Here is a 20,023-nt window from a genome sequence, read left to right as displayed (position 1 = left end):
CCAAGCAAAGGTGCTGGGACTTACCAGTGTCTTCCATACCCGTATCTGGGAGAGGCAACTCCATACAGTTAAGTTTCTTTAGGTATACACACACATCCACTGGTTTGGTGTCCCTGGAGAAGCCCAATTAATACGCAAGCCTTCTGAGGGGCACGGTCACATGCCAAAATCGAAACAGGAATATGACCATGAGAGATGAAAATTCTGGAATTATTTGACATTTGTTTTGATTTCAAATGCGTCATTTTCAAATTTTTTTTCGCTTTTTTGGGTCACACCTGACAATGCTCAGGGATCACTCCTGGCGGTGCTCCGGGGACCACATGGGATGCTGGGAATCGAACCCGTGTTGGCTGCATGCAAGGCAAACGCTCTACCCGCTGTGCTATCGCCCCTATTTTCAAAATTTTAATTTTCAAGAATAAGTTACTGTACTTTGACAGAATTGTTCATAATACAAAAAAGGTCTTCTAAATAACTGATTATATGATCAAGAAATTAAATGATAATTTCAGGAACTGCTAATACTAATTCTACAAAAGGTATAGGCAAACATCCCATAAAACAAAATTAGAATAGCTCAAAATCAGAATGCAATACATGAGGGCTTTTTTTTTTTTTGGTGGGGGTGGAGGGGTGTTCCCAGTGTTGTTCAGGGCTTACTCCTAGCTCAGTGCTCAGGGATCACTCCTGGAGGAGTTTGGTGGATCACATATGGTGTCAGGGATCCCGAACTTGGATTGGCACATGCAAGGCAAGCACTCTACCTGTTGTACTTTTTTTTCTAGCTCCAATACATGAGTTTTTTTTTTTAGCTACACCTGGCCACACCCCATTGGGGGTGCTGGAGATCAAATCCAGGTTAGCCACATACAAGGAAAGCTCCTTACCAACATTGTACTATTTCTCCAGCTCTCCCCGATACGTGAGTTTTAAAGATGCGTATACACAGCTGATACAAGGATTAGTAAACTAGAAAACATGTCAGAAGTAAATCTCTAGGGGGCTGGAGCGATAGCACAGTGGTTAGGGCGTTTGCCTTGCACGCTGCCAACCTGGATTTGATTCCCAGCAGTTCCTGAGTGCATGAGCCAGGAGTAACTCCTGTGCATTGCCGGGTGTGACCCAAAACAAAGCAAAAAAAAAAAAAAAAATGAAGTGAATCTCTAGATGGAAGTAAAGAAAAAGGAGTAAAAAAAAACTCTAAAAGATTGAATAGGGATAGTCAAATAAATATGTGATGCTTATAGAATATATAAATTTATGAGAAAGGGTGACAAAGGGAGGACAGTAAAAATGAATGGAAAGAATGAGAAAAGGGTCCATGTAGGAGTGAGCACTTGAGTTGATTTTAGCAGATGAACCGGGCATCTATGGTAGGAAAAGGCAGAATAAAATGGTACAACAAAGGCAAAGCCATAGAAAAGTGCAGCGTCATCCGGACAATATGCCCTTGAGTCCATAGGAAGGGCAGGAGCAGGGATCATGACTGAAGAAGACAAGAACCCTGAAAATTCCCTTGGCACTAGAAAACCAAAATCTGTCACTGCATTTATTTGAAGTCTCTTTGATATCGGTATTGATCGACATGCATATTATTTTTGAAGTCCTCAGTCTTTCTCCTGTCCGGCAGTCACAAAAAAGCTCTTCAGCACTTTCTAGAGTCCGGGAGGTGAGGAAAGAGAAAAAAGCTGCTTCTCTAACACTCAGTTTGGCTCACTCCAGCAGACTCCAGAGCTCTACTGCTGTGTGGATAAACTGAACTGAGTTGATGAAACATAGTCTGTGGACTGTCGACAAACTTCATGCATGTGTGCTCCTCTGGTCTCTGGACAGATGACACTAGGAGATGATTTACTGTCTGGGTTCCCAAGACAGGTTGCCAGAAAAGATGCTGGCTGACTTTAGTCTTTATCCACCCATGGCTGTACCTCCCTGACACCTGAGCAGCTGGCTTCTTCCCAACCGAACACAATTAGTCTGAACCAACCTGGAATGCGAGATCTCAGCAACCACATTTTCTTCTTGTGAAGCATCTTTCATTTTAGTGCCTGCTAGGCTTTTTCCACTTCAGGGAATTTTTTTGTGGCCTACGTTGCATATTGTTCGCAGATTTTCCATATGAGCAAGAAGGGAGGGTAGAACAACCTCCTGCACAGTGTAATGACACGAGAGTGTCTTTCCCTCCTTTGGATAACATTCATATTCCTCACCCCCTGCAAACAGCAAGAATGCTCTGATTTTAGCCAGACCAAGAGCCATCAAATTTCAGAAAATCTGTTCATCTGTTTTCACTGTCTTCCGTGTTATCTTCTCTTCCATTGCTAGGCTCCATGCAGCAAGACTTTGGAATTTGCATTTCGGTGAAGTCCCAGTTCATTGGCACAGCAAATTTTAACTGTAGCAAGGTACAGGCTGTATTCTGCAGTCCCGTATCCATCCAATTACAAGAGTATTCACCAAGATAAGACCTGTTTTTAGTCATTCACTCATATTGAAGAGGCTCTATGTTCTATCTACTAGGAACCTAATTTCTCTTTTTCTTACTGAATCACCGTGAGAAACAGTTACAAAGTTTTCATGTTCTGAGTTTCAGCCATGCAATGATTGAACGCCCCTCCCTCTACCAGTGTACATTTTCCACCACCAATGTCCTCAGTATTCCCCCCCACTCCTCCATCCCACCCAGAACCTCATTTTTCTAGTGTAATTTGACATTACCATGGCCAAAGGATGAATAATGATGTTAACCCCAATCTCTGATTTTTGTTACTGCACTCAAATAATAATTATGAGGCAGGCCACCATAAAGTACACTTATCAACAACCTAAATAATTGGCCGTGGGTGGGAAAGGGGGCACAGTCAATCAAAAATTAGGAGGAAGTTCTAACCTGAGCTGAGTAACATAGGAAGAGTTAATAAGATCCAGTAAGAGGCCAGGGTGGCTGAATAGGCTGAAGATGGTGCTACTGGTCAGTGGCCTTTTCCTGTCACAAAGCATGAAGCTGGCCTTACCCTTTAAGCTCCTTTGTGTTTGTTATCTATTGATAGTCAATGAATTACCAAAACTTTTATCTCTCATGAGCTATCTTTCTGCTATTAAGACAGATAACCAAATTTCTTCTTTTTCTTTTTTCCCTTTTTCGTTTTTTTTTTTTTTTTGGCCATGCCCACTGGTGCTCAGGACTTATTCCTGGCTCTGGGCTTAGGGATCACTCTTGGCGGTGCTCAGAGGCCCATATGGTCATATGGTGTGTTAGGAATCAAACCCAGGCTGACTATGTAAAGCAGATGTCCTTACTAATTGTACTATCTCTCTGGCCCCTCAAACTTCTTCTTAAAAAGTGAAATAAAGTGCATAGTCATTAAATAATGACAAAAATATAAGGTGCTATCAAAGGCAGTTTTTTAAAAAAATGAGTACAATGAAAAAATAACCACTCCACACCATTTTAAACACCACCAACCACTATGTTCATTTTTGGTATTTCTGGTTTTAAACTTTTTCATGTATTTTTTTCTTTTGGCAAATCTGTACTCATGTTGTCTAAGTGTTTTAATATTCTTAGTAGTTTATAATTAACTTTCATGCATTAACATGTCATTTGAAAATATAATTTTATTTGCTGCATGTTACATTTCAACCTTTTCTTTGAAGTTGGACATTTGGATAGTTGCAACTTTTCCCCCCTCCCCTTTCTGGGTCACACCCAGTGATGCTCAGGGGTTACTCCTGGCTCTGACTCAGAAATTATTCCTGGGGATTCAACCCAGGTCGGCTGTGTGCAAGGCAAACGCCCTACCTGCTGTACAATTGCCCTAGCCCTAGTTGCAACTTTCTTATTTCAGTAAACATTTTTGTATGTGAGCAATTCTCTGTCTTAAATATAATTTCCCTAATTAGATCCCAAAGAATTAGTAGGCTAAAAATTATAAACTTTTTTATTTTTACAAGACTTTATTTTTCTTTTTGGGTCACACCCCAGGTGCAAAGGGGCTGCTCCTGGTGGTGCTTGGGGAAACATGTGGTACCTGGGATCAAACCTGGCCTGCCCAACCCCTTAAGCCATCTCTCTAGTCCCAAGTACTTAATTTTTCTAGCACATCATCATGCATTATGACTGTAAAAAAGTAGCGTGAAACCTCCAACACAACCTTACTTCAAACCCTCATAATCACCACAAGTCACGTGGCATTTATGAGTTCATTCACTAAAAAATGGATTCAGATGTGTCCAAGCACACAAACATCAAACTTGCTCTTTTAAAGACTGCACTTGCAGCAGCTCATTTTGATAACTGAGGTACACTTATGAAATGTTAAGTACGGCACTTGGTAAACATTAAGAACTACTATACTCTTAATAAATATTGTGAAATTCTACCAGATGCTATTTTACTGAGCACCATCACCCACTGTGCTGGACACACATGTTCTGGTAGCTTTGTTAGCTAGTTCTGCTTCAGTGAATTTTCTCTTCTTTATGTCCGCTGCACCTTTTTCTGAGAAGATACAATTATTTTCTAACCTATATCTGTAAATTCATTATAATAAGAAGTTAATCTTCTAGTCCAGTGGGTAAGAGTAACAACTTTGGGGTCAAACAATGCATCAAATCCCAGTACAGTCATTTACTAGAACTCTGAAGAAGTTACTTTTGGTCTGTCTGAAAACTCAGTTTCCTCAGAATCATTGCCCCCACTCAAAGAATTAGCAAAAGAGGATTAAGGTCCATAAATTAAAATTTGAGTAGTATAATAAACTATTATCATAAAGAGTAAATAATTGAACAGTTTGGGCTGGAGAGACAGTATAGAGGTTAAGGTGCTTGCCTTGCTCATAGTCATCCTCAGTTTGAAACCCGGTCAGGTACCGTACAGTCTCCCTGAGCATTGACAGGGCTCACTCTTGAGCACAGAGCTGGGAGTACACCTTGAACACCGCCAGGAGTGGCCCCAAACCCATCTCACTCATCTAAAAATATTGAATTTAATTTTTAATTATTTCATACATCTAAAGGGAAATTATGTATCTTAAATACATTTTTATATGTTAATAACAACTCAGATTTTTTTAATTAAATAAAAATAAAATTCAGAGGGATATTACACTCTGGATTAAGGATGGTAACAAAAGGACAATTTTTTTTGGGGGGGGAGGGGTTGTTTGTTTTGGCCACATCTGGCAGGGTTTAGTCCTGACTGTGCACTCAGGAATCACTCCTGGTGAGGCTTGGAGTACTATACATGGTCCCAAGATCAAGGTTGGGTTGGATGCATAGCAGACAAGCACCCAAACCACCGTACTATCTCCATGGCTCCAAATTAATAAGTTTAAAATTATGTATCATTTTTATATCTTATATAACTTAAAATTATATAATTATAAAACGAATGAATAAATTATAATCATCATAATAAATTATTATCAGACCCAGTCATACCTTTCCTTAAACAAGTATCATATTTTGTTTTAGTAAGCTACTTGTAGGGAGCAAAAAGATGGTTCCATGGGTTGGAACACATGCTTTGCACTGGGAGGCTCAGGTTCAATTTCTGCCACCACATGGTCCTCCTGAGCATCATTAAAAGTGTCCCCAAAACGAAAAAAAAAAATAAAATCTACTTGTATTATAAAAAGCACTCTGTGGCATACTTACCTCATGGTATTTAGGAGGGAAATAAGCTAAAGATAACAAAATATTTGTAGCTATATTAATATACTAATCTGGATAAGGGGTATCTATAGATGTCTTATACAATCACTTATCATATGTTTAACATTTTTCATAATAAAAATTTTAAGTGGTCAATGAAAAATGTATTTCTTTCCCTTTACATTTATATTAGCTTATAAAGGTTTATTCATGCTTATGGAGACAGGTGGCAACATGCTATACCTTAAGACTGCTTAAACACTTAAACACCAATTCCCAGCTATGGCTGTTTCTCATCCTCACAATAAGCCTATTAGCTAAAGGCCTTCATGCAACAGACCCTGGTGGGCATCAGTAGACTATACTCAAAATTTTCTGTAATGCCACATATGTGTGTGTGTATATGTATATATATGTGCATATATATATATACATATACACACACACATACACATGTATATGAGCGATAGCACAGTGAATAGGGTGTTTGTCTTGCACACGGCCAACCTGGCCGACCCGAGTTCGATTCCTCCTCCCCTCTTGGAGAGCCCAGCAAGCTACTGAGATTATCTCACCCGCATGGGAAATCCTGGCAAGCTCCCCGTGATGTATTTGATATGCCAAACACAGTAACAATTGTCACAATGGAGACATTACTGGGCCCGCTCGAGCAAATCGATGAACAACGGGAGGACAGTGACAGTGATACATATAATGTATATATAAAATGTCAGCGTCTAAAGACACAAAAATACAGACATTGGAATTTACTGGAAGGTAGAGAGAGGCTGTAAAACCCAAGATGAGAACCTACACATGAAAGAACCAGATGTAAGTCAGCTTTCACAGACAGACTCCTGCTACCTTGCTGCTTCTATCTTGGGCACTTAGGGCTTCCAAAAAACCTTAATATATGGAATATTTGGTCCCACCCCAGGTTTAACCTTGAAAATGAAAGGAAGCGAGGAAATCCTCCTTGGTTGTATTATTGCCCTGAAGATGCTGTTTGTCGGTACCTTACTCAAGGAGGTTGCAATGCTTGTGAATAAGGTCAGAGGCACAAAAAAATTCAAATACATGAAATACAGAAATGCAGATTTCTCTTTAGAGAATATGATTTGTATGCCTCCTGTTGCCAAGGGATAAGAAGAGAAAACAGCTGCCATGTCATGAAAATCCCAAGAACAGATTTAATGGTCCACTCAAGACATTCTGTGTTCCAAGGCTAATTTTGGAAAGCTTAGGAGGGGCTTCTCAAAATCAGGCATACATCAGAATCCCTACAGTACTAGTTAATACACTTGATTGGTAGGACCTTGGTCTTGAGTTTCACATTAAAGCAGGCCTGGGGATGGCCCAATATCCTGTATTTTTAATCGGATCCCCTACTGATGCTAATACTGCTCTGAGAACCACTGGCTTGGGAAACTGTTATCAGTGCCTAGTGTTTTTTGTAATATTCTACTCATGACGACTCTGGGGCCAGGAGGAGGCAGTAAGAAAATGTAGTAAATCACATTTCTGAGGCTAGTGGACATGCCACCTCACTTTCCCTATCTGTTCCTGGCAACACATCTCACTAACTTCCAATATACTGGACCTTTCAGAGGGGGCGAGGGAGATTTTCCATACCTCACAGTATATGATGAACACACAAATATTAATATGGCTCAATATTTAAATCTGAAAAGTGTGCAGAAATTCTCAGATGAAATGCATTAGATAAAGTACTAAGTATTAACATGCATGAAGAATGTTCTATTATAAACCTGTGTTTTCACTTTCTTACAGCTTTCCAAAAAATTAGCCTTTTGTGGTGAAATTTTCCATGCTTGGTTTCAGCCCAAAGGTGATTTTTTTTGCGTGTGTGTGTGTGTGCGCGCACAAAGTTTGACAAAAATATATTAAATAGTTTTTGAGTTATGAAAAGATGAAAAAAAACCCACACAATTTTTCCACTTTGAAAGCAATTTCAGGATTTAAAAAAAATATGCAGATAAATAAAAAATGGCTGAAGTTGAAAAGTTGAAACTTTCCATGTGTCTATTTTTCAGCAAGGTAGTCTGGGTAATTCAGAAAATATAATGTGTGCGCACACACACATAAGCACATGATATGTGCGTGTGTGTGTGTGTGTGTGTGTGTATAGGCATGTGATTTGAAAACCAGCATCTTATCATATCCAACACAAACTTTCTCAGATTAGGGGCTTTATTATTAATCTGAAATAGTCTTTCACAAATCAGAATAACTCATTCCCCACTGACTGACCATGGTTTCCTAGACCAGGTTCATTAACAAGTCAGGTAGACTCAACTGTGGAACTACGGTGGCTACAGAATCCTCCAGCACCATTCATATTCTAGTCTTCCTTCTCTGTCAATTCAGTTCTACGATTCTGGTTCACGGACTTCTAAGTTCAGTTTCCACCCGTGGTCCACACTTTCTCCCCAACTTCCTTTATCATCTATGTTCTCCAGAACATTCACATGTGTTCTCCTTTCTTCCAGCTCTCTTGAACCCCCTCCATAGTATTCACCTACCTCACATCACACCTTCCACTTGCTTGTTTGGAGAAGTTAACCCCAGAATTCCTTGGAATTTTTTATTTTGATTCATATCAGGATATCCTAGAGAGGAATCTAGTTATCAACACACTCAAAAAGTAAAACAGAAGTTGCATATGATAATAGTAGGTTCTAATATCTTCTATTTTATTTCTCATTATAGTATCCATGTGTTTATATATTTACAAATACTATTTCTCTTCTCTGGAGGATCATATTCCAAAAAACTCATTGATTCCAGACTCGGCCAGGTGAGACACAACAAATGCCACTTCCAGTGAGATTTTAAACTGTGATGTGTGGTTCACTATTTTCTTTTACGCTCTACCATGAGACTGGAATGTTCAAGATGGAAGCTACCGAATCATTCTGGAGTCGGGGGTAAGAGCACATGCCCCATGTAGGGTCAGCCTGCCCTCCTTGTACCCTGAACAAGAACAGAAGCCTTGTTGAAAGCTACTGTGTTACTTGCAGCATTGTCTGCCTTACCCTGACCCAACCATTGGTTCCATCATACTAAAGTGGTTTCAGGATCTGCTAATGGATTGCAGCCAACAGTCTGGAAAAATTCTTAGACCTTTGCCTCCTTCTCGGCTTCCTCCTGTTCCTTTTTCTTTCCACCATATAAAGTCATGCCCCGATACACATCTACGAAATCTGTTTTTCTCTTAGCAATTTCACTTGGCAAATCCCAAATGCTGTCTTAATTATTGGTGGAGACTTGATCATGGGTGGAGACTGGTGACTCCAACCATGAACATGGCCGTTTGCTTTTTATTCTACATTGTCTCGACCTTTCTTTCTCCTCTTCATGGAAAGATCAAGTTGCCTTGTGCATGGCTGTTATTGTCATCATGGAGCCTTCAGAGGCTGTCCAGAAAACAGTCGAGCTTTCTTGTCCTTCCCCCTACTACCAGCCAAGGTGTTCATCCCCACTGCACCCTTCTTGTGTACCACACTACTAATCAGATCACTTACTGTTCATGCTCTGCAAATGGTCATTGACAATTTGTTTTCTTTTTCATACTATCGCTACTAACTGGACCCGACCCTGCTTAGCTTCCAAGATCAGACGAGATCGGGCGCGTTCAGGGTGGTATGGCCGTAGACTGGAACAGTGGTAGGGCATTTGCCTTGCCCGCAGCCAACATGGCCGACCCGAGTTCGATTCCTCTGCCCCTCTCGGAGAGCCTGGCAAGCTACCCGTGATGTATTCGATATGTCAAACACAGTAACAACAAAGTCTCCAATGGAGACGTTACTGGGCCCGCTCGAGCAAATCGATGAAAAACGGGAGGACAGTGACAGTGATACTATTCCTACTGCTTAGCAGGCGACTACCCCACCAAAACATTGACTTATTGCCTCCTGTTTAAATTTCGCTCTTTCAATTAAGGCATCTCTTTTCTTAAACCGAGACAACACAGGTTTACTAACAGGAAGCTTTTCTGATCATCACAGTTCTAGAACTCACCTCTCCTCCTCTTTTCTGTTTCCTTTCATCTAAACTAGGGAAAGAGGCTTAAGTTTCCGTTACCAAAGGAATGATCTCCCATTCCTGCCCCCTCTTTCTAGATTCAACATACAGCATGGTCCGCACTGTTGAATGTGACTCAGCACAGACATGACCCTGAACCAGGAGGTGCTCTCCTGATTTAAAACATGGTGTTCTAAACTCTTTCTTTGAGGCTTTTCAAGCTTCTCAGCCATATTGGTGGTGGGTTTGGAGCATGGGGGAGGGGGTCCTAAAGAGACCAAGGAGAGAGGCACTGAGCACTAACAACACCCACAAATCTTCTTTTGTAAATTTATTTTAGCAGCTTCATTAAATTCATGTTCATCCTCACTTTTGAGATACAATTCTATATATAAGATTATGTTTTTTTTCCTACCCACAGCCAATTAATAGCAATAAATTTTAGTAGGAAAGTGGCATCCTAATGATTGAGAGAAGAGACAGAAAAAGCATTATTATCTAAGAAATTTGAGAGCACAGGCAAAAATTCCTTTGATTATATTTTATTATACTACAGTAACACTAAGAAAATAATGAATCACTAAGAAAAAATTTCACCATGATCAATATGCATCACTGATGAAGACAGAGATATAGGAATATATTTTAGATAAATGTTTATTCAACTGGACAAAATAATCTGGTACTTAAAGGATGAGTTTCAGTAACCTCAAAATTTCACTTAGAGGATATTTTTGCCAATCAGGCAGACAAAGGAAGCTCTATGTTATTGTTAATACCAGGAAGCTCAAATAATACTTAAAAAAATTAAGTTGTTGAAGAATTCACATCCTTGAAAGAGCAGGAATTATGAGCACTCAATTTTATATAAATTGTTAGAGGAGAATAAAAGTCAAAACTACTTGAAGTTCACCTCATGACTCAGGGCAGAGCCCAGATAAGAATCAAGGGCTCTCAACTCCCAAACTTATGAAAAACTTACTGGCACACTCAGCTGACACACCTTTTTTTTTTTCCAAATACAGAGGCTGATTCTGAGAAAGAGGAGATTCTAGACAGTGGGGCCATGGCTACTGTTTATGTTGTTCTTACGTCATTCTTTGTGCCCTGAATGGTAGAGCAGCATTCGTGGGGTCCCCTCTTTGAGCCACAACATAGTAAGGCACACGTGGGCTCTGCTCCCATCCAAAGGCTGAAGGAACCATCAGACATCTTTTAAGACTCTCTTTATACCCACAATTAACAGAACTGCACCCCACCCTTGGCTTCAAACCGAGCCAAACCTAAATTCTGGCAAGGGCTTTTCCTTTTAGTTCCCACCTATAAAATAAAAGATGGAACTAGAGTGCATCTAAAATTCATCTCTAAGATTCCCTAAGTCTAAAGTTATGTTTATTATTATGTCATTACTGCTACTAGTCTTCCAACTACCTATTTTCAGATTTCTTTTGAAATTCTTTATTCTGAACACTGCTGCCAAAGTATCTGAAGACCTTCCATAAGTCTAAACACTCAATTTGTTTAAAGGAACAAACACAACTTATTACCAGAATTTCAAAAGTATGTTCAAATGCAGGTCAGAAAATGTCTATACTAGGCCAAGAGTTTCTTAAAATGACTTTAAGACCAATTTTTCCTATAATTAGCTAAAAAAATATTGTAAAGAACTGAACCAAAATAAAACTAAACAAACCATCTACTAAACTACACATATGTCCTTAAAACCTTATGGGAGTCAAATATTCCAGTAAAAATAACAGAAGAAATGGAAACACAAGTTTCTTATTATCACACTTCATATGTTATAAAACATAACAGCTAACTTATTTTTGGCAAAATGATTAAGGATTGCAACACGCTGGCTTACACAAACTTATTTGATTGTCAAATGCATCTTAAATGGAGCGTGTCATGCTAACTTCAGGCAAGCAGGCATTGTGGTAGCAGAGTAGCCCAGAGACACTGGAATTTCAACACATCAGCAGGGATCACACCACCAATATTAACTGGGCCAGGTGTTTAAAGGGGAGGGGGTAGGATTTCAACAATGTAGTTAATTGAAACCAGATAAAGGCTTTGGATAATAAAAAGATCATACAGATGTTCACCCTCCTCCCTGGGTGACCTTTATGGACAATTTATAGTGTGCATTATTTTCTAGACTACCCCCTTGAAAGTGAAATAGTTTTGTATGCTACTCTGAAAAGTCCTGAAATGCTGCATGAACTAGATATTCCCTTTTTAACCGTCATTCCTGCAAGAGGAACGACACCTGAAGGTAGAGCAATAATCAGAAATTTGTAAAGTCCAAACTTTAAGAAAGTTTATGCCTCTTCAGATGCCTTGTCTTCTTCTCCAGTGAACACTGAATGCAAACCGAGAAAGGGGAGATGTGCTCAAAACAGTTGTGTTGAACGACTATTTTCAAGTATGCAGAATAGAAAGTGCAAAATAGACACAGAAAGAATGAAGAGCAAACAAAGAAAACCCCCGGGAACAGATCTGTGATTAAGGTAATAAATTGTGAGGAGAAAAAAATGATTATTTACGATGTTTATGAAATAGTATATGAATCAGGGTTCTCTAAAGAAATAGAACTTACAGATATATGCACATATAAAAGAATTATTATTGGAATTAGCTCACATATTATAAAGGTCGACTAGCCTCACCATCTGTCACTGTCTTCAAGCTGGAGAATTAGAAGGGCCAGTGGTATAGTTCAGTCTGAGTTCAAAAGCTGCAAACCAGGGCAGGAGCTGCTGGTGATATCCCAGGTCTAGAGGCTGAGGTTTGAGAAGGAGTTGTGGTGCCACTGGTGTAAATTCCAGAGAAGGTTTGAGGATAAAAGCACAATGCCCAAGGACAGAAGAAGGGAGAGGGCCCAGGTCAAGAGGAGATGGAAGAATCTACCCTTCTTCCAACCTTCTGTTCTATTTCTGGGCCCTTGAAGGACGGAAAGAAGTCTCCCCAAAATGATGAGGGAAGACCTTTTTCATTCAGTTTATTGATTCAAATTCCTTTTCAGAAAACACCTTCTCAGACATACTCAGATATTATGTTTAGCTAAATTTCTGGATAACTCGTATGTGTGTGTGTGTGTGTGTGTGTGTGTGTGTGTGTGTGTGTGTGTGTGTGTGTTTGGGGTCACACCCGGCGATGCACATGGGTTACTCCTGGTTTTGCACTCAGGAATTACTCCTGGCGATGCTCAGGGGACCATACGGGATGCTGGAAATTGAACCTGGGTCGGTCGCATGCAAGGCAAACGCCCTATTGCTCCAGTCCTATCTGGGTAACTCTAAGCCCAGGTCAAGTGACACATAACATCAGTCATGACAAATCTTTATTCTGTATTCAAATGGACAAGGACTCTTTTAAAAAGCCTTTAAAACAGGCAACAACAACCCAACTTTTTATCTCCTGTCAGTTTGCCATATTTTAATTGATAGGATCAAGCCACTTCTCATACCAGTATATAAATTCACATATTTGATATGCCAAACACAGTAACAAGTGTCACAATGGAGACGTTACTGGGCCCACTCGAGCAAATCAATGAACAACAGGAGTGACAGCGACAATGATTTGAGTACACACCTACACGATCAAGATAGCACCACCCAAATGGAATTCTAACCATGAAACTGGTGGATGGGGACTTTCTGACATGATCCTCGGGGATTCTTACCTTCTAAGAATCATGCCCCAGTTAAAATCTGTTCCCCATGATTAGGAATTGTGATTTGCTTCTAATAAAGACAATAGTGTAATTAGGCTCTAGTCTGCGATCTCCATTTGCCAGCAGACACTTTCCCTGGCTCTTCTCTGTGTGCTCCGATGAGGTATGTGAGAAGAGGCCCAAATATTCAGGAACTGAGGGTGGCCTACACTCAACTAAGAAAGACCCTTAGTTCTACAACCTCAAAGAACTGAGTCCTATAAAAAGATTGCATTTATCTGGGGGACATAAAGTAACAAAATAGGAGATTAATACCCAAGAATAGCCGAGATCAGTACCAGGAGGATTACTCCATGGCTTAGAGGCCAGCCGGGCATTCTAGGGGAAAGGGCAGCTTAGATAAAGAAGGGAGCACCAAATAAAGGGTGTTTGGAGGATCCTCCCAGGATGGGAGATGCATGTTGAAAGTAGACTATGGGCCCAACATGATTGCCACTCAATGCCTCTTTTGCAGACCACAACACCCAAAAGGAGAGAGAAAACAAAAGGGAATGCCCTGCCACAGAGGCAGGGTAGGATGGGGGGTTGGGGGTGGGAGGGATACTGGGAGTGGTGGAAAATGGGCACTGGTGGAGGGATGGGTATTTGATCATTGTATAATCAAAACCCAAGCACAAAAATTTGTAAGTCTACAACTGTACCTCATGGTGTTTCACTAGTAAAAAAAAAAACTGAGTCCTGCCAAAAACCACGTGAATACGCTAAAAACCAGATCCTTCTCAGAAAAAGCAGAGGAGAATAGAAATAGATGAGAACACAGCCCTTAAAGAGACCTGAATTACAGTCATAGGAAGGAATCTGAATAGCTAAGTTTTGGTCATATTCTAGATTCACAGAAATAATGGGAAAATATCTGAATAGCTAAGTTTTGGTCATATTCTAGATTCACAGAAATAATGGGAAAATAATTATGTATTAATGCATGTGAAGTTTGGGGGCAATTTATTAGACAGCAGCAGACGACCAACAGAGTAGGAGATCAAATGTCCGAGCCAATGATTCCATCATCATTTCAATCATGATAATAATAGCTAATGCAGGGAACTTTGCATTCTGACATCTTATGAATTCTTTATGTAATTACATAATCCCTCCCATGAATTACCCCCATTTATTATCACCATTTTACCCATCGAGGAAACTGGAGTTCAGAGATTCAATTAGTTGTACGAGGTCACACTACTAATGGACAACACCAAGTATTTGAACCTAGTAGGTGTCTTGGCTCCAGAATCAAACAACTAGACAACCATTTAGAGGCAGAACTGACTCCTATAAAGATGGTAATCTAAAAAAATACAAGAGAAGATTTTAGAAGACATGAAAGAAATCAGAAACTATGCAAAAATAAATTTTTTAAAAAGTCAAAAGTCTGATCAAAAGGGGAGGAAGACAACAACAGAGTGAATGAAACACAATAATGAATTTATGCTCCATAACATAATTTTCTTCTACCTTATAAGAGAAAATAAACAATCTCCATTTGACATTTAACACTTTACTCAGGGAGTCTATGGCTATCCTTTTCCCAGGGGGAAATTATGAGTGAGAAATCTTTGTTAAGCTGGTAGGAAAAGAAAAGAATTCCTAGTGAGCTATACGATGCCAATGGAGATATTTTACCACACGGGGGAGGGGGGGGAAGGTCAAAATCCCAGGTTAATTATTTGTTCTTCATACCCCCCACACCGTAGTTTCATAAGACAGTAGTTACCACTGCAATGGATTAGTGAGTCTTCTCCATAGACCTCAAATTCTCTTATCTCAAAGGCTCCGTTATTTTCAAAATGAAGCACAAAGACTGACGTATGGGAAATGCTTAATAAATGTTTGTTGAATGAAGAAATAATGAGGTTGTGAATCACATGCATTCAAAGGGTCATTTTCAACAGTGTAAGTAATGGAAATAGGAGTTTTCTTCTTCTTTTTTTTTTTTAAAGTCTCCTATAGGTCACTAGCTTATATGGGCACTTTTAAACAGACTTTTGTGTTTTCTGTGTCTCTCCCCAACCCCAGATTTTTTTTTTGGCTTTACGGGTCACACACAGTGATACTCAGGGGTTACTCCTGGCTCTGCCCTCAGGAATTACTCCTGGCGGTGCCTGAGGGACCATATGGGATGCCAGGGATCAAACCCGGTTGGACACATGCGAAGCAAACACCCTACCTGCTATACTATCGCTCCACCCCCCTGCCCCCCCCCGCCATGTCTCCCTTAACATCTGGTACAAAGTGGTACGGAACACATATTTGTGAACAAAACGATACCTCATAAAGATTGTCAAACTATGGAAGAGTTGAGAAAATGGTCAGGGGAAGCAGGTACTGCGCTGGAGGCTGTGGGGTTGGAGTTCTGTATTCATGAAACCCTATCATTAACAGGGTTGCATGTGACAGTGACTAAATAAAATTAAAACAAAACAAAAACAATTGATTACGATTAAGTGCTCTATACTACAAACAAAAACACTCCTATAGAACATGTAAGAATCCAGACTTCCAACCAAACAAAGAGGATGTGTTCTGTAAGTACAGCCTATCACAAAAGATGATGACAATAACTTCTCTTTCTTTTTGAAAGGAGTACACATCTGCAAAATACTCTCCCAATAAATAGAGATTCTTGTCTAGATCCTAACTGTTGACTATTATGAAACATTCTTTTTATAAAAGTAAGTTATATGGGAGAATCAAATCAACCTTAAACTAAAAAGCTTCCTTTCAGAAAATTCCCAACGCATTCAGCATTATGTTTGGAAACATCATGAGAATTTCATAACCATAAAATCTCACAAACTCACAGTAAAAGAAGATAAAGATAAGGGTATGATCAATTATCCTCTGGTTCATCCACCAATTAAGACAAGAGACAAAGAGCAAAGGGAGGCGGAGGAGGTTTGGTGTGCAGGGAGCACCTTGGCACCTGGAGTCATACTTACTGGGAGTTCAGGAGCAATCTTCAAAATCTCAAGGGACATATAGCATCCTATTGAATGGCCAATGAGCACAAGTTTCATTTCTTTGGGTACGTGAGCTTTCAGGAAAGCCAGCTTATGTTCTACTTGACCACGGAGTCCATAGATGTCTGGGAATTCTTGAGCATTTGACTCTAAAAAAGAAAACATGAGGATGTTTTCATTCAAAAACCTAAAGCAGTAAGTTCCCTGGGAAGGTGTAGGGTGGGGAGATAGTACAGAGGGTATAGTGCCTGATTTGTGTGCAGTTAAGCCACGTTTGATCCCTGGAACCCCATACCCTTCCCCAGAACCTAGCACCAGGAGAAAGCTCTGAGCATTACCGAGTATGGTCCCCCCCAAAAATAAAAACTTCGCTGGGAAGTATATTTAAAATTACAACAAACAAACACTATCCTCCTGTTGTTCATTGATTGCTCTAGCGGGCCCAGTAACGTCTCCATGGTGAGACTTCTTGTTACTGTGTTTGGCATATTGAAGACTCTCGGTAGCTTGCCAGGCTCTCTGAGAGGGGAGGAGGAATCGAACCTGGTTCAGCCAGGCTGGCTGCCCGCAAGGCAAACGCCCTACTGCTGTGCTATTGCTCCAGCCCACATTAACAAATAATAGTGTTATTTGTTATGCTTCCCCATTTTCTGGGAAGCCTCCAAAGCATTAGATGCAGTATTAGGTATGTTGTTTCAATGATATCAACCAATCTTCACTACAACTCCAGTGTAAAAGTATTTTATCTTCACTTCATAAATGAAAATCCCAAAACTATCATTAGGTGGTGGACTGACAGTGCATACTTAGTAGGTGGGAGAGGCAAGACTCAAACCCAGATTTCGATTTTCAAAGTCCCAGCATTTCTAACTATCTAATCTTTAGACTGAGTTTATTTCTCAAATTTGAGTGTGTATTTCTATGTTTTCATGCTCTGTGGGAACTGCTGGTCCAAAGATTTTGCAATGACAACCAGTGCTTAGGCTACATTTTATTAATAGACAACTAAAGAAATCACAATACTGCTTCATTATTTTAGATAATCTTTGTTTAAAAAACTCAGATGGAATGACTTAAGTAGAATACTATTAAGTGTTTCTTTTAACTGGCACAGTCCTGAACTTAAATATCGTTTTTCTTCTTACCATAAATGAACTGTCTTCTAGATTCTTCAGAAGCTAATTAAAACATCATCTAGCTAACCTTCAAGAAAAACAAATGCCTTCATTTTGTGGCATCCCTGGTACCCCAGGGTCCAAGCAGGAGCACATCCTTGGGCCCTTGCATTGAACTACTGGCCTGGTTGATGGAGAATAGCCAGTGGGAACCCCAGACCTCCTGAGCATCCTTGGGAGTGTCACCCTCCCCAAATTACAGTGACTACCTGATTCTTTTAAAAATTTTTGTTTTAGTCACCATGATTTGCGATTTTACAATAGCCTCAGTGATGGGTTTCCTGAATACAACACACCTCCAGCAGAGTGTCTTTCCCTCCACCTCCCGGTTTCCTCTCATCCTCCTCACCCCTGCCTCAACACTTCTTCCATCCCCACCCTGGTCCTCCTTACTGCCATGGGAAGCTCAGTATATTTAGACCAGTTCTTAGATTCTGCTGCTTTTGGCCTTCTCTTATTCTCCTACTATACATCTTCAAAATCCACATATGAGAGAGTTCACCCTGTGGTTGTCCTTCAGGTGAGTTCACTCAGCAGGATACCCTCCAGATTCACCCACAGAGCAGTAAAGTGGACGTTCTGTCTCTTCTTAAAGCCAAGTAGTATTCCATTGTATTTTCTATCTATCAATCATTAAGATTTTTGTCTGCCTAGGAATGAAACTAACTATGATGATTTAATGTGGCTCATTCAAATGGTACCCCAAATTCATTACAAATAAATGGCTATTTAATTTTGTGTGTACTAGCTATTTTTCTTCTTTCACTTTCCACTTCCCTAAGAATCTGGCTAATTCCTTCAAACTCTTCACAAGTGCAATCTCCTCCGAGAAGGCATTTTGTATGCCTGATTTGTGCCACACTCAGAGGTACTCAAGGGACCAGGTAATGCAGGGGACAGACCCCATGAAAGCCAGCACTGCAGTCCATTGAGTGATCTCTCCGGCTTTATAAACCACAGTGTAGAACGGGAAAAGCAGTCTTCCTTTTCATGGCCACAATGTAAGCATACATTGTTATGAGAGCCACTCCACGTCATTCCCAGCAGCTGGTATTCAGGGACCATGCAGTGCTGGGGTGGAATCCACGACCTCATACATGCAAAACACATGCCTTCCCTCTTGACCCTCACACTAGACAATAAGGGAGCATGCTGTATTTGTATCTATGTATCAGTTACTATTTTCTGTCAGTTGAGTTCATGTGAAATGGGAGAAAATGACAAAAATCAGGTTTATATATTTCCCAAAGTTTAAGGGCTCATTATATTTCTTTCCAAAACTGATACTTTTGGTTTTGTTTTTGGGCCACACCCGTACTCGGAGATGCTCAGGGGTACCTTCTGGCTCTGCACTCAGGAATTACTATTGGCAGTGCGCAGAAACCATATGGGATGCCAGGAATTGAACCCAGGTCGGCCATGCAAGGCAAGCACCTTACCCGCTGAACTCTCTCCAGCCCCAACAATTGGAAATTTTTTTTTTTTAAAAAAGGATCAATTTAGACAACAGATGAAAAGTAAATGTAATGACTAAAATGGCTTAATTCTTTTATGAACTCTTAGGGAAAGATTGTATCTTTGGAAATAAAATCCAGATTTGATAAATGAATTCCATAGTGATGCGTAGAAGAAAGAAAGTTAATTGCTGAAAGAGAACTGCCCATATTAGTTTCAGGACCATACAGTGATTAAAGATATGGTTCCTGGGTTGTCATTTAGCAATTCAGTCACTCCTTAGTTTAGAGACACATTATGCTTCAACTCTACTCAGCTGATTGTAATGTGGTAGACTTTATCCTTATAGAAATAACTGTAAAACTCTTTTCCATATTATCATGCTTTTGATTATGATATAATTGAATCTAATTTTTTGTGAGTTTTATGGAGATTAAATTAATGGTCTCTACCAGCTTAAGTAAGACAGTTTGTGCTGAGTTCTTAAAGTGCTATGCAAACAACATTCCTAGGAGGCTAGAATTATCTCTGGTTTATAGAGGAGGAGACTGGAGCCCAGATTATAGTATTTGTCTGAGTCACACAATACGAGCTCAGAGGGAATTTAGACCAGATTTATCTTGTCTCCCATGCCCACGGCTTTATACTATATCACAGACAAATGAGCTCAATATTTTCAAGGGATGTGTTTTTTGAAAAATAAAAAACATGGGTTGCACATATGCGTTTATTTGGGGGCATCAGAGACCGTCTGAGCACTTTACAGCATAACAATCAGTAAAGACAGGCAACAGTGGAGTACAAACTACTCAAACGTTAATGTATTACTAAAGAAATAACAATTTGGATTCCTAAGCATCAGGAGCCTTAGTAATTGCTGATTTACAGATTCTATCTCTTTCTAACTCTCCTTGCTGAACTTGCTAAAGGGAGAAGAAGGTTGACCAAAGAAGAATGGTTAGGTTAGAACACAGAAAGAGGGAACTGGG

At 39.9% G+C, this 20,023-nt stretch overlaps 1 protein-coding gene across 1 annotated transcript in view; it reads right to left on the bottom strand.

Annotated features, from left to right (window-relative positions):
• The window catches only part of LDAH (lipid droplet associated hydrolase), a 112,897-nt gene that overhangs the window by 56,080 nt on the left and 36,794 nt on the right, over nt 1-20,023 (bottom strand). The window contains exon 4 of the mRNA XM_056127835.1: nt 16,384-16,553. Coding sequence (XP_055983810.1) covers nt 16,384-16,553 — 170 coding nt within the window. The remainder of the gene's footprint in view (nt 1-16,383; nt 16,554-20,023) is intronic.

This window comes from Sorex fumeus, unplaced genomic scaffold (assembly GCF_029834395.1).
Source record: "Sorex fumeus unplaced genomic scaffold, SorFum_2.1 ptg000006l, whole genome shotgun sequence".
Classification (NCBI taxonomy): Eukaryota; Metazoa; Chordata; class Mammalia; order Eulipotyphla; family Soricidae; genus Sorex; species Sorex fumeus.
This window is presented reverse-complemented; position numbering and strand designations above follow the sequence as displayed.